Source organism: Eumetopias jubatus, unplaced genomic scaffold, assembly GCF_037043125.1.
Source record: "Eumetopias jubatus isolate StellerSeaLion01/CBP00866 unplaced genomic scaffold, mEumJub1_p1.0 scaffold_4, whole genome shotgun sequence".
Taxonomy (NCBI): domain Eukaryota; kingdom Metazoa; phylum Chordata; class Mammalia; order Carnivora; family Otariidae; genus Eumetopias; species Eumetopias jubatus.
Genome location: NW_028274810.1, coordinates 106,169,472 through 106,192,029, shown reverse-complemented (window position 1 = coordinate 106,192,029; position 22,558 = coordinate 106,169,472). Strand labels below are relative to the sequence as shown.

Here is a 22,558-nt window from a genome sequence, read left to right as displayed (position 1 = left end):
ACTAGGAGGCAGAGCGGGGATGAGAGCTGCAGACTCCTGGCACTTTTGTAAAGAGGAGCAGGGAAAGGGACAGGTGTGAGGTGCAAAGCCTTTTGTTGTGTTTTACCAAGGGACAGATGACAGCGTCTTAAGTAGGTGAGAGGCGGGCTTTCAACAGGTTTCTCTGGGTCCGTCTCTAGGGAGAATACGAGTCCCATGACCATGACCGTCCACTTGGTTCTCCAGGCTCACCCCAGGAAGCGTCTGGGGAATGAGAGTGTGAGGAGTACGGGAAGCCCTTCGGATTGTCCAGGTGAGGTGTGAAGGCTTGGCCAGGCCCGGAGTCCTGGGTCAGAGGTTGCCAGCTGGGTGGTGTGGGGAAGGGGAGGACGAGGGGAATGCAGACCTGAGTCTGGGTGCCTACCTGGTGCCCAGCTGAGGTCCTATAAACGCAGATTAGGGCCCTGTGGATGCAACTAGGATGTGGCCCCTGAGGGCCGTGGAGAATGTTCAGACGCGGCTGTCAAGATCAAATGCCACCGTTATTAAGACCCACGGAGGTTGGGAATTCAGAAATGAAGGTCACGGGCGACGTGGGCAAATGCAGTGTCCTTGTCTAGGCCGAGGAATGAACTGGAACAGAGGGAACCCCCAGCTAGGGTAGACAAGACTTCCGTGCAATAGGATCTTGGATTCCGCAAGGAGAGGAGGGCAGCTGGGGCCGGGGAAACTAAGCTGAGCCGGATCGTCCGGGGACGTTGGCTGGGTTCTCTGCTCCCGCCCCTCAGGTCACCGGCGACCCTTTCCCACTGTCCCCTAGACCAGCGGCTCTCGGACTCGCGCTCACCTCCGAATTACCCAGGGTTTGTTCGCACAGACTGCTGGAGTTTCGATTCCGTGAGTTTGGGCTGGGGCATTTCCGACAGGTTTCCGGGGCGCTGCAGCGCATGGACCCCACCTGGGAAGCGCGGTCCCGGGAGCCCACTTAGACCGAGGGGCCACCGCTCCGGGCCGACCGGGCACCGCCTCCGGTTGCCGGGCAGAGCGGGGCCGCGCGCGCCTCCATTGGCCGCAGGTGGGCCGCGCCCCGCCCGACAGGTAGTCCGCCCCGCGCGGAGCCATTGGGTCGCCGCCGCGGGGACCCCCGGGGATTGGCCCAGGTAGCGGCCCCGCCTCACCCTCATTGGCCGCAGGTGCCACCGCCCCCGCCCCGGGACCGCCCGTCCCGCCGATTGGCCGCCCGCTGGGCCTCGGGTCGGCCATGTTCGGACCACCCCCCCGCATCCCCCCCCCCCCGCCGCCGAGCCTGACGCCGGGATTCCGTGCGCGCCCCTCGCGCGGCCCCGCTGGCCGTGCCGCCGTCCCACCCAGCCCGCCACCCAAGTTCCGCGGAGTTGGCCGGACCCACGCCCCTGGGTCCCGGCGCCGCGCGCGCCCTTCCGCGTTCCGCCGCCGGCCCCACCTGGCGCCCCGGCCGGCCGCTGGGTCCTTGCGCCATGGCCCGAACGCCCGGGGTGCGGCGCTGACGGCGGCCGGCGGAGCTAGCCATGCCCAGCAGGACCGGCCCCAAAATGGACGGGAGCGGCTGCCGCGTCCGCCTGAAGGCGCACTACAGCGGGTGAGCGCGTTGCGCCCGACGGCGGGGCCGGCGGGCCGCGGGCAGAGCCGGGCGCGGGGAGACGGCCCGGACCGCGCCTGCCGTCGGGGACCGTGTCGCTGCTACTGCGGCGCGGGAGGGAGGGGGCAGCGAGGCCCCTGCGGGCCCAGGGGCGCCCCGGGAGGTCCTGACGCGCCGTCGCCGTAGAGGCGGCCCGGGACGCGGCGGGTGCTCGAGGCGCCCTGGAACGTCACTCGCGGGAAAGCTCGCGGGGAAGGTGGGGTCTCCGGGTCCCCTGGCGCCGAGGCTCGGAGCGCTGCGGGTGCCGGCGGCCGCGCCGGTCCCTCCCCGCCCCGGCGAGGTTTCCCCCGGCTCGGACCCGCCCGGAGGCCGTTGCGGCTCGGGAGGCGGCCGTCGCCGCGCGCGCTCCACAGCCCTGGAAGCAGCATTGGCATGTTCCCTGCAAAGTTGGCTGGACGTTAAGGCCACAAACCTGTAAGGACTAAAGCTTTTGCCAAATGAAAACTGCGGGCAGAGTTTTAAAAAATCAGGTTTCCTAAACTTTTCCCAATTTACCCGGCCAGAGGTCTCCGTTTACGAAAAGTTTAACGACCCAGGGGAAGGTTAGGTGCCGTGAGCAGCCCGCGGTTGCGCGAATTGGGGCGGGGTGGGGGTCCCTGGAAGTCTCCAGGCGCGGTTCTGTTGGGACCGGATCTTTCGGACTCTAACCAGCTCGCGTCCGCGCGCGGCGCCCTGGGCTCGACTTGCTCGCTGTAAAATGGGGCGAGCGGGCACCTCACAGGGGTCAGAGGCGGGGAGCGCCTGGCCCCACCCGGGGAGCACGCCGCACTTGGCTGTGGTGGGGCGGCGCCCCGAGGCGGGGATCCTGCCTCCGCCCCGAGCACCGGCGCTCGGGGGCGCTCGAGGGAGAGCTCAGCACCGCTGCTGCTGCTGCTTTACGTGGTGCATCCTCCAGGCTGAGGAGGGGCTTGGGGTTCTTGATTTCGCGAGGGCACCTTGTTTGGGGTCTCAGGTCGGAACGCTCTTGTCCCTTCTGCCATCCCCACCTGGGAGCGGGATATATGTGGGAGAGTTGGTGACAGGGCTCTAGGGAGGAATGGTTTCTGGGGGAAGGATGTCCAGCCCACCAGAAGAGGTCTTCTGGCCTGGAAGGGTGGTTTGCCTGTTAAAACTGGTTCTCAGACTCATCCGAGCGCCAGAACATCTTGGCTTGCTGGTTGGTGACTGTGGAAGGCCTGTCGCCGTATCAGAAATAGTCCTCTTACCACCCAGGAACCGTGAGATTGAGCAATAAGTCACTTTGTGAACAATCCGAGTTGATCCTCAGTGAGAGGAAGTCCACACCCCCGCAGCCCAGGGTGGGTGGGAACTGGACCCCCCAGCCTGCCCCCAGGCTGGGTTCAAGTAGGCACCTTCAGGCACTGAGGGAGGGATGGAGGCAGGCCAGGTGGGCCTTGGACGGAGTTCCCCGGGGCCCTTGGGGTCCTGGACTGAACCACCGCTGCCCCCACCCCTGCCCCTTCCCGGCCTCTGGAGAGCGCTTTGGTTACCGCCAGCAACGGGACCTGCTGCGTCTAGTGCCCGGGGCCGACAGGGCCCCACTCCTCCAGTTCCTCCCATTCCCTACCCCCTCTCCTCCCTCTCTCTCCACCCCTTCCCCCTTCCTTTCACTCTCCTCCTCTCCCACCCTTCCCCTCCCTCTTCCCCTCTTCCTCTTCCTCCGCCCACATTCTTCCTTTGTCCCTTTGTGGGACACCCCCCCCCTTGTCTGCCCCAGGCTGCACTGAGGTTCCTGCCCTACCCTAGCTCCTCACTCCCTCCCAATGCCTCTGCCCAGGTCCCTCTGCCGGGGGACTTGAAACCTCGCCCCTCCGACGTGGGAGGGGTAGGCCTCAGTGCAGTAAACCACCCACCAAGATCAGCACTCCTGTATCCAAACCTCGAGGGTCCAAGTGGAGTTCTGTCTCCAGATGGGACGGTTGCTGCCGTCTCACTGCTGGGAGGTGGTTTTGGGGCAACGGCTGCAGCTGAAGGTCAGACCCATTGAAGACGCCATTCTGAAAAATAGGGGGCCCCCAGCGTGGCCTTTGGAGGATGTGCCGACACCAGAGTCTAGCAGGGTCTGAGCGGGGTCCAGCAGCACCTGTGTTTTGAGGGGATTTCCAGGTGATGCACACTGGAGTTAGAGACCCTGCTTTGCCAGGTTGAGTCTCAGACGCCCACTTTTCTGAGCTCACAGGCACAACCACGCAGGGTCTTCCCTCTTTCCAGCTCAAGCCTGGGCTACTGTTTGTACCCTCAGCTTTGGGGGGAGGTCTGATGAAGCCAGTAAGCTTAAGCTGAGCACACTGTGTCCAGCCCCCCTGCACCCCTCCTCTGTGACCTTCTGAATTTGAACCTGGCGTCTGAGCAAGTGCTCGCCCGGCTTCCACTCTCTGTGCCTTCTGATACCCCTGCCTCATTCTTTACCCCCGCCCCCATTTAGGCACATCCAGGTGCAGGTTAGATCTTTCTGTGCAAGGGCATTCATTGTAGTAATTAAAAAACAAGATTGTGGTCAGTGGTTCAATGGTGGGGGGGGAGGGCTGTGATATTTTGTTTGAGAAAATTTTCATCTATGTAATCAGTAACTCAGTATTTAATTTTATTTAAATGTGGTCCTTGGTGAAACATGTCCACCCTCTTTGCCCCAGGGACATCCTGATCACCAGCCTAGATGCAGCCATGACCTTCGATGAGCTCTGTGAGGAAGTGAGAGAGATGTGCAGTCTCCATCAGGGGCACCCGCTCACCCTCAAGTGGGTGGACAATGAAGGTAGAGCCCTTGGTCTTATGTCTGTCAGACTATAAATCTCTAAATCTTCCGTGTGTATGAAATTAGATCAGCCCCTCCCTGGGGAGATTGGAATTATGGAATTCCATAGTTATGGAACTACGGAATTAAGGTAGTTAACAGCCATCTTCCCTGGTAGGGACGCTGGGAATCACTTCCTGGAGAGGTTGGTTGAAAAAGAAGCTGGGTTGGGCGTGTGGGGAAGGGCACCCTGGGAGGGGCTGCGAGGGTCTCCCTGTCCCCCCGGGGCCAGCCCTTACTCTCCTTCTCTGCTGTTCCGCTCTCCTGTTCTGGGCTTTCCAGTGGGTGATTTGGAAGGATAGGCTCTTTCTTACTTCCCTCTTCTCAGGGAGAGCTGGGGGGTAAGTAGCTAGGGCCCCATTGTGCCCTTACCCCCCTTGTTCCCTCCCCCCCTCAGTCAGACACACATCTGAGAGAGCTTGGGGGGTGGGGGTGCAGTCCGGCTGCCAGCCTAGGACACGGGGGAGCGGCAGAGTCGGCCCCCAGGGGCGTTGGTTCTGTGCGTTTCTATGTTCCCATCCAGGATGGGGGCAGGGAGCCTTTCTTTTCATTTAGGACTGACCTAAGAAGAATGTCCTTAATCTTGTCCAGGCCAGGAAAATTAGCCTGGTGTAGCTCTGCCAGTGGACTTCTCGGGGCTCATTCTGGGGATCTGCCGGTTCTGATGGGGCCCCTGGTGCTGCTAGCCGTTCTTGGGTCTCCCAACTCTGCAGTGGGCGGCTGGTCACGAGCAGCCAGACTTTGCCCTTCCCAACCTGAGTCGCACCCCTTTGCCTCAGGCCTTTGGTGGCCTCAGCGATGTCTTTTGCCCCGCCTAGGTGACCCCTGCACCGTGTCCTCCCAGATGGAGCTGGAGGAGGCCTTCCGCCTGGCCTGTCAGCGCAGGGACGAAGGGCTCATCATTCACGGTCAGTGGCAGCTGGAGGGATGGGGTGACCCCACTGTGGTCTGGGGAGATGGGAGCCCAGCATGGTTTCCAGACAGCCTAGGGGGCTAGAAAACACAAGGAGGATTGTGGTTTAAAGTCTCGGGATGCTGGAGAATTTAAGAGTGTCGAATATAGCGCAATTTGGGTTTGTTTCTTCTCTTACATCTTATTAACCCAAATAAAAATTGCTGTAGGTCGTAAAGAGTCAGAAAAGCTCCTTCTCACTGGACACAGGGGCCTGGGTTCTGGTTGCTGGTCCTCGTTGCCTCCGTTCCCTGGAGGCCGGGATCGCTGGGTGCATCAGAAGCCTGGGCTCTCCTACCGGCCTCCACTTTTTCAGAAGCTGGAAGGATCCCGGCCCAGAGCGTATGGGGGCAGGCGGAGGAGGAGGCAATCCATAGTACACTCGGGGGGGCGAGACCCTCCCTGTCCCTGTCTCCTGGCCCACAGCTGTCTTCAGAGAGGCTCAGAGCTGCGTTACAGATTTGAGTGGTGGCAAATACGAATTGTTGTGATTTCAGTATAGCCTAAATTGGGGGTTTCAGGCTGCCCTCCAGCACTCTCGGGGTTCTGTAGGGTGTCTGAGCATGGTTCTGACCAGCCATGTCTGCATTCACTCCTGTGTAGCCTAGACTTTTGGCCGGGCCGGTGGGCAGGGACGGCGAGCCCAAGCCCAACACTGCTGGAGCCAGAGCTCCCTACCCGCGGTGTTCTCTGGGACCATCATTCTCCCTGGTGTGGGGCTAGGAGTTGGTTGCAGGATCCAACTTCTGCAGCTCTGTATGTAAATGGGGTTTGCACTGAGAGCCCTCGCCCGGCCCACCTTCTTGATTGTGGTGCTGAGCCTCTCAACACTGACAGTGGGTGCTTTCAAAAGCCAGTGTTATTTTCCAGATAAGGAAGTGGTTGCTTCAGCTAAGTTTTAATACTTTTTAAGCTTCTGTTTTAATAAGCTGTGAGGGAAGCCCAGGGTATGTTTTAAGATATTTAATTTTGAACTCCACCTTGAGTGCAAAATGGAATCTAATGTGCTTTCAAAAGTCCATTTTGAAGTAGTGCAGCTCCTAACTTTCCTTATTAATTTACCACTGCGAGTCAGGAGGCTTCCTTGGGCAGCTCTGGTCTAGGGCCCCACACTGCTTTTCCCCTGGAATTTTTCAGTGCACTTTGAAGTCCTTTATTTATTTGACAGAGAGAGACACAGCGAGAGAGGGAACACAGGCCGGGGAAGTGGGAGAGGGAGAAGCAGGCTTCCTGCGGAGCAGGGAGCCTGATGCGGGGCTCGATCCCAGGACCCTGGGATCATGACCTGAGCTGAAGGCAGATACTTAACGACTGAGCCACCCAGGCGCCCCCTTGAAGTCCTTTAAAAGGTGTTTTGGGCTTCCACGGTTTTGCCACAATGAGTGTCTCCTCAGAGCAGGTTGGCCAGCAACGTGGGCTTTGTGTGCAAGTCCGTCTGGTCAGCCTGACTCACGCTGGACCTTCCACAAGATGCACTGAGTGACAGACTGCTCTTTCTCTCTCTCTGTCCAGTGTTCCCCAGCATCCCCGAGCAGCCAGGCATGCCTTGTCCGGGAGAAGACAGTGAGTACTCCCATTTTCCTATGAGTCTTGTTGCACGTTGCGGCTTGAATTTCTTGATCCATTATGTCCGGACGGTGCAGACGGGTGCCTTTTGTGGCCCACGGCTTAGGAACGTTTATCTTTGCGAAGCGACCGAAGGCAGAGTGAGCGGTTGATGCGCCCTGTAGCGGGGTTTTCACGGGCGCACCTGCCTTTGCCTGTGTGTGTGTTCTGGCCGACAAGTGCTACCGTCAGGACACTGGCTTGGTCTGTTAGTGCCATAATGAAGAGTGCAGGAAATGCCCTCATCTCCCTGAGCAGGGAGGGGCCCGGGCCGGGACAGCTGGATGCTGCTCCCAGGCATCTGCCCCAGCTACCCCCAGACCTGGTCGTTTACCCTCTCCCCAGCCCACACCAGCCCCCAGAGATGTGGTGGGAACATCCTTTCCATCTCCACGTGGGTCTGTTGATACGGGAGGAAGTCCCAGGAGCAGTGGGTCCAGAACAGAGCTTCTGACCTTGTCCTGGGACCGTCGGACCCCAGGCAGGTCAGAGCCGTTTTGCCCGCTCTGTCCTTGAGGGAAGAGCACCCATGTGGGGCATAAATTATTCACCAGCCACCCAGACCCTCCTCTGGCCTGGTGCTGTGGCGTCTCTTATCACATGAGCAAGGACCTCGGGACCAAAGGTAGCTGTTGTTTGGTGTCAGGGACCTGGCTCAGCCCGGAGCAGATTCGGGCAGAGGCCATGCGGAGCTTGTTGTTCACTGGGCCCCGGGGGAGATGGTAAGTGGGCAGTCATGTGCATCAGTCTTGGGTTTAGAAAAGCAGTGGGGCTGAAGATAGATTTGGGGGCCCTTAGCATAGAGGAAAGAGTGGCTGGGATTGGGGTCTAGCCTTGGGGCTCCCAAAGAGAGTAGGGGACCCCAAAGGAGCATCCAGCAAGGCCGTGGGGCCACATGGACCGTGGAATCCTGGCCACAGTGGAGTGGTGGTCTGGTGAGGCCAGAACGGCCCAGGCCTGGCTGGATCTGTGGCCACGGCCAGCCGATGTGGGGGGTGGACACGAGGGGCGGTTTCGGGGAGAGCATAAGGAGGCGCAGGGACACATTCCTTCCTTAGTCCTGCTTTCCTGCTTGTGCCTCTGCAGGGGGCGGTGCACAGGCTGGGTGGGGGGCCACGGGAGCCCCAGGACGTCCTAGCTGGAAGGCAGATGACAGGCCAGATAAACACGCAAATGCTTCCTGTCAGACGGTGATCATTGTAGCCGGGGGCAGGGGAGGGTGTGAGGGGTGGGAATGGCGGGGCCTGGGAGGGGGCTGCAGCTTGAGAGTTGGAGGCTGGGAGGCTGCACTGAGAAGGTGTCCCGTGGGAAAGAACGTTCTAGCAGTGGCCCCTCCGGGGAAGTGGAGGCCAGCCAGGCCCTCCTGGGCCAGGGCAGTGGACACTGGTGTGCTTGTATGGCTTTGCTGAGTGAGGGACTTGGGAACTGCTGGGCTGTGGGTCCAGAGAGGTTTGTGAGATGGGACACGCAGTGGACGCCAGGAGGGCCTGGGGGCCACGAGGGGCAGACGTGGTGATGCAGAACGGCCTGCAAGGGCCCCTGGCAGCCACGGAGGAGCCTTCGAGGGGAGCCAGCCTGGACTCCCCACCACGGCTGGCCGCAGTACAGGACGGGGGCGCGAGGTCCCTGCCATGGGAGTGGCCGGGAAGCGACTGCGTCACTGGGGGGGAATGTAGAGAATGTGACCTTCAAGAAAGCGCTGTCCTGGGCCCGCCAGCCGGTCCTCGAGATGCTTACCAGGGGCGGCTCTCAGGCTTTGGTGACCACTTGAGCTCTGTTGATCATTCCACCAGCCCTGGGAGGCGGCCGAGTCTCAGGGAGTGGCCGAGGGCGTCTGTCCCTGCTCCTGGATCCCTGCTCCACACGTCCACACCCGAGCACCAGGCGCACAGAACGGCCTTACCTCGCGGCCAGGGCCTACCTCAGGGGGATCCTGGACTCCTGGGCTCTTTGAGTGTAGGTGTTCTCCCCAGTACTTTACTCTTTTGGCTTGATTTTAACGCTAATCTTGGATGATCAGGACAAGTCTGTTCTGGTCACTGATGGCCACGGTGGACAGGTGTGCTGTGTGGTTTTGGTGCCTGTGTGGGCATTCATGTTCAGTTTTTTGGCCTCGAGCAGCATGCCTAATGCCAGGGGAGTGAGAAGGGTCAGACAGTGCCACGTGAATGGCACCCTTGAGCTGTGTCAGGACCCCGTGAAGAGGGCTGGATAGACCCAGTCGGCTGACTGTGGCCAGAGATGGACAGGCGGCAGAAATGGAAATGGGGTCCCATGGTGGCACCTGGGAACATCCAGCAGGCCACCTCGCACCATCTGGGCCTGAGTCCACTTTCCCCTAACCACCTTCCAGCACCTTCTATCCAGGTTGTGAATCTGGATTTAATCGGTTCTATAGACCGATTGTGTAAAGTGGGGCACCTGGGTAGCTCAGTCGGTTGAGCGTCCGACTCTGGATTTCGGCTTAGATCATGATTTCGGGGTCTTGGGATCAAGCCCCGAGACAGGCTCTGTGCTCAGCGAAGTGTCTGCTTGGGATTCTCCCTCTGCCCCTCCCCCATGTGCATGTGCATGCATGCACACTCTTGCACGCATGCTCTCCCTCCCTCTCTGGAATAAGTCCATCTTTAAAAAATCGTGTAAAGTACACGTAACATAAAATGTACTATTTTAACCACTGTAAAGTGAATGATTCTGTGGCATTTAGTACACTCCGTGCTGTTGCAACCACCACCTCTACCTACTTCTGGAACCTGTCTGGAAGGAAAACCTCACACCCATCAGCGGCCACTCCCCATTCATCCTCCACCCAGCCCCCAACAGTCTCTTGAGGATTTACCTGGTTTGGACTTCCTATAAAGGAATCATATGGTTTGTGGAATTTTGTAACTGGGTTATTTTACTTAGCATGATGTTTTCGAAGTTCATGCCTGTGCTAGCATGTGTCACAATGACATTCCTCTTTTCCCAATTTTTTACTGTGGTAAATTACATATAACATAAAACTTACCATCTTGACCATTTTTAAGTGTGCGGTTCATTGATATGAATTACATTCGCATTGTTGTGCAAACATCACTACCATCCACCTCCAGAACTTTTCTCATCTACAACATTGCAGCTCTGTCCCCATTAAACCCTAACCCCCAGCCCCTGGCTCCCACCTTCTGTTCCGTGATTTTGACTACATTTGGTTTATCCATTCATCCATAGAAGGACACTTGGGTTGCTTCCCTGCTTTAGCTCTTGGGAGTCATGCTGCCGTGAATGTGGGTGTGCAGATATCTCTTCGAGACCCTGCTTTCGACTTTTGGGGGGGGTATATACTCACAAGCGGAACTGCTGTATCGTACGGTCATTCTATGTTTAACTTTTTGAGGAACCTCCACACTGTCTCCCATACTGGCTGCACCAGTTTGCGTTCCTACCAGCAGTGCATGGGGTCCCTATTTCCCCACATCCTCATCTACGCTTGTGGTTTTCCTGCCACCCCTGTGGGTGTGAGGTGGTCTCTCATTGTAATGCTGATTTGAATCTCCCTGATGGTGAGTGATGTTGAGCATCTTTTCTTGTGTTTATTGGCTATCTGTATGTCTTGGAGAAATGTCTGTTCAAGTCCTTTGCTCATTTTTGAGTTGGGTTGTTAATTTTTTGTTGCTGGGTTTTGGGAGTTCTTTTTCTATTCTGGGTTTCAATCCCTTATCAGCTATATGATTTGCAATTATTTTCTCCCATCCTGTGGGTTGGTGTTTAACTCTGTGGATTGTGTCTCTTGATGCACAGAATTTTTAAATTTTCATGAAGTCCAATTTGTGTGTTTTTGCTTTTGGTGCCTGTGGTGTCACATCCAGGAAATCATTGTCAAATACAATGTGGTCAAGTTTTATCCTGTATTTTCTTTTAAGAGTTTTATAATTTTAGGCCTTACATTTAGGTTTTTGATGCATTTTGGGTTAATTTTTTTATATGGTGTGAGGTAGGGGTCCAACTTCATTCTTTTGCGTGTGGTTATCTGGTTTTCCCAGCACTGTTTGTTGAAAAGACCAACCTTTCCCCATTAAATAATCTTAGTGCCCTTGCCAAGAATCATCAGACACCATGAGAGGGTTGGTTTCTGGGCTCTATTCTCTTGGGCTTCCTATGTCTGTTTTTATGCCAGTATCACATTTTTTTGGTTACTGTGGTAAGTTTTGAAATCAGGGAGTGTGAAGCCTCCAGCTTTGTTCTTTTTCAAGATGATTTGGCTATTCTGGGTCCCTTGAGATGATTTTTAGGATGGGTATTTCTATTTCTGCAAAACATGTCTTCATAGGGATTGCTTGGAATTTGTAGGTTGGTTTGGGTGGTATTAACACAATGATAGCATTCAGCCTTCTAACCCATACACATGGGATGTCTTACTTTCATCACATTTAATTTCTTTCAGCACTGTTTTGTAGTTTTCAGTGTGCAAGTCTCTCACCTCCTTGGTAGGCTTATTCTTAAGTATTTTATTCTTGATACTATTGTAAAATGGAACTGTTTTCTTAATTTCTTTTTTGGAATTGTTCATTGCTCGGGCATAAAAATGCAACTGAGTTTGTGTGTTGGCTTTGCATCTTATTTTACTTAACTTGTTTATTAGTTCTGACAATTTTTTTGTGGCATCGTTAGGGTTTTCTGTGTCATCTGCAAACAGAGATCATTTTACTTATCCCTTTCCAATTTATGTGCTCTTATTTTTTTTTTTTTGTCTTGTCTAATTGCTTCTGCTAGAGCTTCCACTACTGTGTTGAATAGAAGAGTGGGCATCCTTGTCTTGTTCCTGATCTTGGAGGAAAAGCTTTCAATCTTTCACCACTTAGTGAGATGTTTGCTGGGGGATTTTCACATGTGGCTTTTACTCTGTTGAGGTAGTTTTCATCTGTGCTATAATGAGGCATGTATATGGTCTTCGTCCCTGGTTTCTGGCAGAGCTCCTAAATCCCTTGGAGTCTCTTGAGTGATAGGAGTGTCTTTTGTCATTCATTAAGAGTTCCTTTGGAACACACTAGAGTTTATGCTAATGAGGTGATTTAGGGTGGGACCTCTAGATAGCCTCAGGATGGAGTGGTGACCAGAAAGACCTTGTGGCTAGAAGATTGGAGCTTCCAGCCCTCCCCTCTGACCTCTGGGGAGGAGAGAGGGGCTGCAGGTTGAATCAGTCATGCCTATGAAAGGAACCTCCATAAAACCCCAAAAGGAGGGTTCACAGAGCTTCTGGGTTCATGAACACATGGAGATGTGGGGAGACTGGCTTGCCCAGAGAGTGTGGAAGCCCCGTGCCCTTCCCCCATACTTTTCCCTAAGCGCCTCTTCCATCTGTCTGTTCCTGAGTTAATCCAGCCACTCTAGCAAATTAATCACACCCACGAGGGGATTGTGGCGATGTCTAATCTATAGCCATTCTGTCAGAAGCACAGGTGACAGCCTGGATTGGTGACTGCCATCTGAAGTTGGGGAGGAAGGCAGTCTTGTAGGACTGAGCCCTTCACCTGTGGGATCTTCTACCATCTCCAAGTAGATGGTGTCAGAACTGAGTTAATTGTGTGGTGGTTTGGGGAGAAAAAGACACATGGTGACATCTGTGCCTTGTTTGTTGAGTATTTTGCTTTTTTGTTTTGGAAAGTTGAGGGGATCCTGGGTGGCTCAGTTGTCAAGTGGCTGCCTTCAGCTTGGATCATGACCCCAGGGTCCTGGGTCGGGCTCCCTGCTGTGAGGAGCCTGCTTCTTCCTTTCCCTCTGCCCCTCCCCTTGCTTGTGCTGTCTCTCCCTCTCTGACAAATAAATAAATAAATAAAATCTTAAAGAAAAAGAAAGTTGAGTAGCTTGTCAAAAGGATATGGAACTTAGTTGCAGTCAGGAACTCTGTCATTTAGAAATTCTGCAGCAAGTTCAGCCTTAACTCTTCCAACACTTTTAGGCCTAAATAAAAACTGCCTATTTATGTGTTTGTTTGTTTTTATTTTAATTTTATTTTTTTAAAAAGATTTTGTTTGTCAGAGAGAGCACAAGCAGGGAGCGGGGCAGAGGCAGAGGCAGGCTCCCCGCTGAGCAAGGAGCCCCGATGCGGGACTCGATCCCAGGACCCTGGGATCACAACCTGAGCTGAAGGCAGACGCCCAACCACCCAACCGACTGAGCCACCTGGCACCCCTGTTTGTTTTTAGAGCGAGCTCATGCATGTGAGCAGTAGGGAGGGACAGAGGGAGAGGGAGAGAGAATCCCAAGCAGGCTCCATGCCCAGCACAGAGCCCAACTTGGGGCTCAGTCTCATGACCCTGAGATCATGACCTGAGCTGAAATCCAGAGTCAGACACCCAACTGACTGAGGCACCTGGACACCCCCAAAATTGTCTATTTAGATTGGAAACATGGAGTGTCCATTTCTGTAACATGAATCTGTCCAAACCCAGACGACAACTAGTCTGGTCTCCAATGACTAGAACTTGACATGTGTGTAACACAGATGGGAGAGATTCTGTGCTCAGCTGGAAGTCAGGCTGTGTGAAGGATCCAGGTTGCCCAGGGAATTCCTGACGTGGTTCCAGCGACCTTGCAATCCCCAGTGTCTCCATGAACCCCCTCAGCAGCCCTTTCTCTGCCAACATTTCCTCTATCCCCCCTTCTTTTCTGGCTCATCGCCCTTCGCTGTGTTGGTCTCCTCCTTGTTTAGTGAGTGTTTTTATCGTGAAAGGATTTTCAGCTTTTCACATACCTTTTTTGTGTCTGTGGAGATGATCATGTGGAGTTTTCCTCCGTTCTGTTCGTGTGTATTGCATCGAACCGTGTTTTGTCTATAGAGCTATGCTCGCGTTCTGGGGGCAGATCCCACTTGGTCCTGGGGTGGAACCCTTTCACTATGCTGCTCAGTTCTGTTTGCCAGTATTTTGCTGGGGATTGCTGCATCGATGATTGTGAGAATATTGGTCTATAGTTTTCCCTTCCTGTAGTGTCTCTATCTGGCTTTGGTATCGGGTTATGCTGGCCTCCTAGAACAAGTTAGGAGAGTTCCCTCTTCTTTAGTGTTTTGGAAAAGTTTGAGAAGGATTGGTGTTGGTTCTTTAAATATTTGGTAGAATTCGCCAGTGAAACCGTCTGGTCCAGCGATTTTCTTTGCCTGGGGATCTTCGACTACAACCTCTACTAATTATAGGTCTGTTTATATTTCCTGTTTCTTCGTAATTTTGGCTGGGCAGGTTTTGTGTTTCTGGGAGTTTACTCATTCCACCTAGGCTGTCCGGTGTGTTGGAGGCAGTTCACATGCTGTTTTGCAACCCTTTTATTTCTATAGAATCAGTGCTAGGAATTGTACCACTTTAATTTCTGAGTTCAATAATTTGAGTCTTTTTTCTTTCTTAGTCTGTCTAGCTAAAAGTTTGTCAATTTTGTCAATCTTTTCAAAGAACTAACTTTTGGTTTCATTGATTTTTTTTTTTTTCCCCTATTTCTCTGTTTCCAATTTTGTGGATCTCTGCTCTAATCCTTCTTACTCCCTTCTGTCTGCTGGCTTTGGGTTAGTTTGTTCTTCTTTTTCCCATTCCTTAAGTCATGAAGGTAGCTGGCTGGCAACCGGTTGCGGTTGAGGTCACGGTTTACGGGTTGGCCGTCACAGCTGCAAGGCCCCCACCACCACCACCACGGTGGCCCCGCGTCCCAGAGGGGCGGTCACAGCGCTTCTGGTCTCATGTGTCTCTGAGTGTTTTATTTCCCTTGTGATTTCTCCTTTGATCCATTGGTTGTTCAAGACTGTGTTGTTTAATTCGTAGACATTGGTGACTTTTCTAGTTTCCTTCTGTGATTCCTATCTAACTTCATCCTGCTGTGGTCGGAGAAGACACTGTATGTTTATCTTCTTTTTTTTTTTTTAAGTTTTTTATTTATTTATTGAGAGAGATAGAGAATGGTAGAGAGAGAGCATGAGAGGGAGGAAGGTCAGAGGGAGAAGCAGACTCCCCGCTGAGCAGGGAGCCCGATGTGGGACTCGATCCTGGGACTCCAGGATCATGACCTGAGCCGAAGGCAGTCACTCAACCAACTGAGCCACCCAGGCGCCCTGTATGTTTATCTTCTAAAATCCACCGAGACTTGTGGCCACAGTGCATTCTGTCCTGGAGAATGTCTCCTGAGCTCCCGGGAAGAACGCACACGTGTGTGTCTTGTCAGGTCCTGTTGGTTTACTGTGCGAAGCCCTCTCCGTCCTTTATTCTCTCCGTCTGGCTGTTCCTTCCTTTTTATGACTGAATCATATTTCATTGTGTGGCTTTCCTGCAGTTTGCTTATCCCTTTGTGTACGGATGGACACTCAGCTGCTTCCACCTTCTGGCCTTTTTGAATCAGGCTGCTGTGGCATCATGTGCAGGTTCTAGGTTCGAAAGTACTAAACTGGTAGCCTTGTTTTGGCCACACCATGAAGACTAGTCAGCTTGTATATGTTGAGGCATCATCAGGATAAACTGTCAGCAGGGCCCCATGGGGGTCCCCCCTTTGAAGGGGGCCTGACTTCAGTCCAGTTCTGGGCACCATGTGGGCTGACTTCTGGGGGCCCCATGTTGCCTGTCAGGTGCCAGTGACAGAGGTGAGCGTACTGGGGAGGTTGGGCTGGGAGGCCAGGCTCCCTGCTGTCAGCAACAAGGGCCCCATAGGAGCCAAGAGACCCAGGAGGGTCCCTCCCACCATGCGGCAGCATATTTTCAGGGCATTCCAGGACTAGGTATATGGCATGATAAGGAATTGAGAATCCTGGCAGTTTGGTGGGCCAAGGCTCTGTGGGGAACGGTATTCCCTGATGGGACCCACGGTGTGGCAAGCCCATGATGGCTCTGGGTAGTTTGTTGAAGTGCAGGAATAACGTGGCAGCCCTGGTGTCTGAGGGAGGTGCACCTGCTGGCTCCAGGCGGCCCACGGCCCAGAGGAGGGTGGATGGCAGCACAGAAGGGCTTTGTGGCCTCATGGGTCCCCTCCAGGCCACGGATGCCTTGGGCCTTACTCCCTGTGTTTCTCCCTGTGGGCATGGTTGTTTTGCAGCCATGCCCATCCTCAGGCTGGCCTGGCTCTGCGGGGGAACGCGTGCACACTGCAGACCACTTCTTCCAAACCCTCCTCTGTCACGTGCCTTTTAATGTCTCTGGTCACATGGAAATGTTAACGTTTGAGTTTTGCATGTTCAAATCTGTTAATATTTTCCTTTCTGGCTACCCCCAAGGGTAGAAAAATTTTGTTTCTTGTGTTTTGGTCTTTGATCCATCTGGAATGTGAGTCTGTGTCTGGGATAGTGTTGGCCTGGGTGCCTGGTGGGACACATTTCTGTCTTGAGTGGTCAGAGCTCTTGGCCCCAGATTCAGCAAACCCAAGTCTTTGAGCTCGGCTGGGGGCTCAGAGAGCCTGAGTTTCTTCACCTGTAAGATGCAGCAAATGTCTTACTTGGGGGCGGTGGGGACGTTGGTAATGCACCACACACGCCTGGGCCATGGCTCCTGAGCAGTCCCCTTAACTGGGGGTGTCACCAGGTGGGGGAGTGGGGCCGGTCCAGTGAGGGAGAGGCCCGGGGAAAGGCAGCAGGTACTTGGCGGTGGGAGGGGTCTGAGGTCCCCTCCCAAACAGGGAGGCCCCTCCCTGACCTCATGATGGTGTCTGCCCCTGGGGCTGCTGCAGGAAAGGGCCACGAGCTCAGAACAGAGTTGCCCCGTATCAGTCTGGAGGCCGTCAGTCTGCGCGGGAGGCGTCTGTCCTCTGACAGAGGATGCCTTCCGACTCTTTGCTCCTGGTGGTGGGCGCAGGCCTGAGTTGGCACATCCCTCCAGCTCCACTCCTGTCTTCATGCGGCTCCTTCCCCTGTATGTGTCTGTGACTCCTTTCTTGCCTGTAAAGTGGGAATGATGGGGCTGTGTATAGAGTAGTGTTCGCCCGGGGCACCCGGGGGGCTCAGTCGGTAAAGCATCCGACTCTTGATTTCAGCTCAGGTCCTGATCTCAGGGTTGTGAGTTCAAGCCCCACGTCGGGCCCCACGCTCAGCCTGGAGTCTGCTGGAGACTCTCTCTCTCCCTGTCCCCCCCCAGCACCCCCCAGCACCCCCCCCCCCCGGCTCACGTTGTGTGCGTGCTCTCTCAAGTAAATAAAATGAAATAAAATCTGGGCGCCTGGGTGGCTCAGTCGGTTAAGCGACTGCCTTCGGCTCAGGTCATGATCCTGGAGTCCTGGGATCGAGTCCCGCATTGGGCTCCCTGCTCAGCAGGGAGTCTGCTTCTCCCTCTGACCCTCTTCCCTCTCGTGCTATCTCTCATTCTCTCTCTCTCAAATAAATAAATAAAATCTTTAAAAAAAAATAAAAATAAAAATAAAATGAAATAAAATCTAAAAAACAAACAAACAACAGTGTTTGCAAAAGCGCCGAGCACCAGACCTTCTGCAGAGCAAGTGGTTATTCGGTGTCTCTAAGGAGCGGCTGGTGGCACTTGCAGGTGGCAGACTTCAACGTCATTAACAAGAGGGTTCCCCGCCCTGGCAGTGAGAGCGGTTCTGGCCACCTGGTGCCTCTGCTACGGCCCTGAGGGGGCCACCTGGAGCTGGACCCTGCAGCCTCTCCCCCTCGTCAGGCAGGGTTGTCTCTGCCGCGCCTGACCACAGGCTTCGGGGACCCTTGTGGGTGGCTGCTGGCCCCGAAGTGTGCGGCTGGGTAGGGGACCCAGTGAGACAGGGTGGTCCCACGAGCTGGTTCCCACCCCGGGTCAGGTCCCCTTGGCCTCCCTGTGGCCTGTGGTGGAGACTCAGGGTGCCTGCCTGGTAAAGGGTGTCTGCAGCAAGGCTGGGCAGGGGTGGAGTGGAGTCGGTCCTGATTCGGCTGGGTTTCTGGGTCCTGAGGGTTCGTGGAGAATAGACAGATCTGGGGGGTTCGGTGGCCGCAGCCCCTGTCTTCAAGGCCACTGAGGCCTGGCACATGCTGTGCTCTGTGTCACTGATCCTGGCCTGTCCCGCACCTGAGTGACGGGGCGTCCCTGGATGGGCGGGGGCTCTGCGGCCTGCCCTCTGGGGAGAGGATCCCACGTTCTGAGGAGCTGGCAGCACCCAGCATTCCGCGGCGGCCTGTCTCGTCACCCAGGGTGGCTGTGGTGGTGGGTTCTGGGGCTGAGCCCAGCACCCGGCGTAGGACCCTCTGCGGTCGCAGGGAGGTTGTCCCTGGGCTAGGACCCCAAGAAGTGGGCCCCTCTCCAGCTGTGCGGTGTCAGGCGAGTGGGTGCAGCCCCCCGTGCTTCCTTTCCCTGTAAAGGGGTCTGTAGTAATGGCCACCTTGAGGGGCTGTGTGAGCATTAACAGTTTCGAAGGGCTCCAGGAACATGCTAAGCGCTCAGGAAGGCTAGTTCGCCCCCACCCCCAGCTGGTCAGGTGTGTTCAAGCCCCCGCGTTGTCGTCTGCCGGAGGGGGAGGAAGTAAGCGGAGCCCCAGGGTGTGTGGGGCTCTCGGTTGACTGGTTGGTGGAGCAGGGACTTGGGCGCTGAAGCCCTCAGGAGCATCCTCCAGGCCCCGGGTGGGTGGGTTACCTTGGAATCCTTCTGAAATACGCCTGTTTGTCCCTGGTGTTGATAGGTATGTCTGTTGTTTTATTAAAAATCCAGTTTCATTCAGCTTTGTCTCAAATTACTTGCAACAAACCGGAAAAGCTAGTTATCCACCTAAAATAGGCTTCTATTAAAATTAGCAACCTGCCAGCGGAGCCTGGGTTTTCTAGAGTTCTTTGGAACTGGGTGTTTTGGTCTGGACTGGAAGTGCTCACGCTTGGCTGGAGGGCGAGGGTGGTGCCATGAAGCTGGTTGTAGGTGAGGGTTGGCAGTGGGCTGGGGAGACGTTCGCATTTCCCGTGGGGTCCACTGTAGACATGGTGGTGGTTCAGTTATTTTATGATTTTGTAGTCTCAGGGGTCTGCAGACTTTCTGGGAAGGCTCAGGCAGTAAATGCATTGTCTGTGCTGTAGCAGCTCGACTACCATAGTCAAATAAATGAGCCATGATAAACTTTATTCACGGGCACTGAAATTTGTGAAATTTGTGTTTCGTGTGATTTCCATGTGTCTTGAGAACTTACAAGCCGCCCTTAGCGTCGTGTTGCTCTGAGCACTGAGCCCTGCTATTCACCAGGCCTCGCTTCCAGTGGCAGAGATTTGGGGCCCTCGGCCTCGAGCGGCGCCTCTAAGGGTTGTGTTCAAGAGGCACACAGTGGATGAAATGCCCGTGCACGACTGGTTGGCCACCAGGTGATTGGAGCTCCGAAGGGACTTCAGGCCCCACCTCGAACAGCTGAAGGAGCTGGAGTTCGAACCCAGAGCTTTGGCCCTGAGTCTGTGCCATGCACAGGAGTGAGCACAGATCTGGGAGCCTGGCGCCTGCAGATAAGAGATGGGCGGGGGTGGTTCAAGCCAGGAGCGTGCATCTCCCGGGCCTGCGGTGTGTTGACCACACTGTGTGTTTGCTGGAGGGTGGGGGGAGAGGTTTGGCCTGACCTCCCAAGCCCCTGGGACCACGTAGAGTCAGTGCCGTGCGGGGCTGGCAACTCCGGGGAGGCTGGATGAGCGCCCCGACCTAGGCTGCTCCGTCTTTTTCCTGGATTTTTTTTGGAATTGGAGGGAATTGGGGTTGGGCTCCCATCCAGCCACAATGGCTGGATCCGTGGCCTCTGCCCTCCCACCCCTCCCAGGCCACAGCCCCCAGGCCTCGGAGCCCGTGAGCATTTGTGTGGGTGCCTTCCCGGCCTCTGTGGACGCAGGCCGGAGGTCACCCGCACTCAGGTGGCCGCGCTTCCCCACACTCCACCCGGGGGCCTGATCCGGGGGGCCCGGCCGGCTGGGCTCTGTTCCCACAGACACAGCATTCGAAAGGCTCTCGGGCTGAGCCACCCTCCTTTGGGCCGCTGCCCCGTGTTCTCTTTCAGGACCGTCCTAATGCAGAGATGCTTGTTTTCATGTGACGTCAGCTCCTTGGTATCCAGGCCGTGTTTTAGTTGGTGCCTCAGCTGCCGGCTCCAGCTTCCCAGGGGAGCCGGGTACCACCCGGCCTGGAGACATGAGGAGGCAGGGATGTGAGAGGCGGGGGACGGGCCGGCCAGCCTTCCTTTAAATATCTGCTCCTCGCCTGTGCACGCACCCTGCCCATTGTGGGTCCGCGGGGAGTGGAGGGCAGCGTCGGCGCACTAAAGGGAAGGAAGATGCCTCCCTTCACGCCCACCGCTCCGTAGAGCATAAAGAACCCTGTGCGGAGCAGGCGGGAGAAGAAAGCCCGGTGAGTAATGCACGTCGCCTGTGCCTTTCTGCCCGGCGGTGCAGGCCGTGTGCACGGCGGCCGTGCTGCCCAGAGGCTGGGTGGGGGGCAGCGGCCTGGCCCGCAGCCTCGGCGCCGCACAGATGTCCCAGGCACGGGCGCCGGTGCCGCCAGCCTGGGGCAGGGATGCGGCCGCAGGGCTCCGAGCCGCGGAGGGGGGTGGGGGGCAGAGCGGTGAGAGGCTCTTGTTTCTGAGGTGACAGATTTTTAGCAAAACAGGCCCTGGAGGAGCGCGCCCTGCGGGCGGTGTGGCCGATGCAGGGGGTGCCGGAAGGAAACATGTCCCCGGGAAGCCAGGCCTGTCAGCGCGGCCGGGCAGCCCCGGGACCAGCGGTGTCGTGTGCCTCCGGCGGCCCCGGCGCGGGGACTCTGGCTGAGGGCAGCGTGGCCGTGGTGCGTGCTGCTACGGGGTGGATGTGTGCTCCTCCGTGGCCAGTGTGAGCCCCGCTCGCTCCTCAGTCTGCGCTGCTGCAAGCCGGGGGGCCACGGGGCCGCGATGCTGGAGGCCGGAGCCCCGGCACCTGCTCCCTGCACCGAGCTCCGCAGGGCTGCTCCCACTGTGTGCTCCTGCCAGTCCTGGCCCCGTGTTGGCGTTGACGACAGCGTCGTGGCGGAGTCTGGGTGGCACGGCCAGTGTTGACGTGCCCAGCTCACTGCACCGGGGTCCTCGGGTGTCGGCGATGAGCGTGGTCCTGGCGTCCGGTTTTCCGTTCTGAGATGGTCGGAGGTAGACCCAGCTGCACCCGGGGGCTGCTCGGTGGCTGGTGGGGATGTGGGCATGTGGGTGTTTTCTGACGTCCATTTTGCAAGGTGTTTTTGTAAAAAACCACCCCAGCAGGCACCCCCCCCCCCACCTTGGGCTGACGGGGAGCTGATGGCCTGGGTGGACGGGCCGCTGGGGCGGATGGCCCCTTGTGTGGACAGTGCTGGGGTGCCGGGGAGGCCTCCGAGCGAGCCCGCCCCTCCCCCAGGAGCAGGAGGGACCGTCGGACGCTCTGCCGCTGGCCCGGGTCGCAGGGGTAACTCATTAGTTTTGGATCCTTGAATTATGAAATTCAGGGTGTGTTGATGGGTGCGTGGGAGAGAAGAGGGAGCAGGGGTGTTGGCTCACGTGTGTGCTTGCCAATGAGGAGAAATTAGCTGTGTCATAGTTTCTTGGGATGTCTGGGACATCTTGGCCTCTTTCCTTCCGTGTGGTCACGCGCTGCTAGTGCGCGGCCGATGTGAACCCTCACTGAGCTGTGCTGCTGGGGGGACCCCGAGCATGGCCCGGAGCAGGTGGCTTCTGGGCCTCGGGGACTCGGCAGGGTTTCGAGCCACGAACGGGGCCAGGTTGGGGGAGCAGAAGCCCCGAAAAGCCCCACGGTGTGTTGCTGCTGTCAGGTGTGGCTGTGGAGTGTGTCACCCGTGTCTGTCCCGCTCAGATCCGCGTGGAGCCTCCTGTTCCTCCTGTCTTAGTGCATCAGCCACCAACAAGGTGCCTCACAAAGTTCAGAGCCGCTGACGGTTATGTAAGGAGTTGTATGTGCTGTTGGCCCCACTCTGAGGTCCTGCTAACCTTCCAGACATCACCCCTGAGTCAGTCACGTGGAGCAGCTGAGAGCCTTGGACGGCTCCACCTGCCCGTGGACGCCATCCTCGGCCCTGTCCGTCGGTGTCAACATGGTGGGGACACGGGGTCGTCTGTGTTCTGGTGGAGACTCCCAGCTCCAGAAGCTGTCCCCCCCCCCACTTCTGTCTCGTTCCCTCTGGTGTTTGGGGAGTGGCGGGGGCTACGTCTCGTCTCCTGGGCGTTTCTGACCACCCAGATGTTACAGAGCCGAGCCCGTGGAGGTCCAGCCATTGGGTTGAAGCTCAGGTCAGCAGGTGCCTGGGGTCAGGCTCCTAACTCCTGCGGATCCAAAGACGAGGCAGCGGCTGTTCCCGTTACTGACCGGGTGCCATTTCGGGGATGCGTTGAGCCGGAGGCTGTGCGTGGGTGAGGGCCAGGCCCACGGAGGGTAAACCCCACTCCAGGTTTGATGTGTCTTTGGTGTTTACATTCAGAGAATGTAACCTTCTGTGCCTCCCCCTCCTTGCTCGTGGTGAAAGAGGAGTTTAGGGTCTGGGGTCTGGGTAGGTCTGGCCTGTTTTGCCTAATCCCTGCTGCCACTGGGCCTTTGCTTGTGCTGTTTCCTTTGCTCTTGCCGGGTAAATGGCACTTAGGGCCACTGCCCCCGCAACCA

At 56.4% G+C, this 22,558-nt stretch overlaps 1 protein-coding gene across 1 annotated transcript in view; it reads left to right on the top strand.

Moving 5' to 3' along the window:
* The first annotated feature begins 1,462 nt into the window (after positions 1–1,462).
* Positions 1,463–22,558, top strand: part of PRKCZ (protein kinase C zeta) — a 103,877-nt gene continuing 82,781 nt past the window's right edge. The window contains exons 1-4 of the mRNA XM_028108404.2: positions 1,463–1,597; positions 4,291–4,412; positions 5,270–5,359; positions 6,916–6,966. Of these exons, the coding sequence (XP_027964205.1) occupies positions 1,527–1,597; positions 4,291–4,412; positions 5,270–5,359; positions 6,916–6,966 (334 nt within the window). The 5' untranslated portion in view covers positions 1,463–1,526. The remainder of the gene's footprint in view (positions 1,598–4,290; positions 4,413–5,269; positions 5,360–6,915; positions 6,967–22,558) is intronic.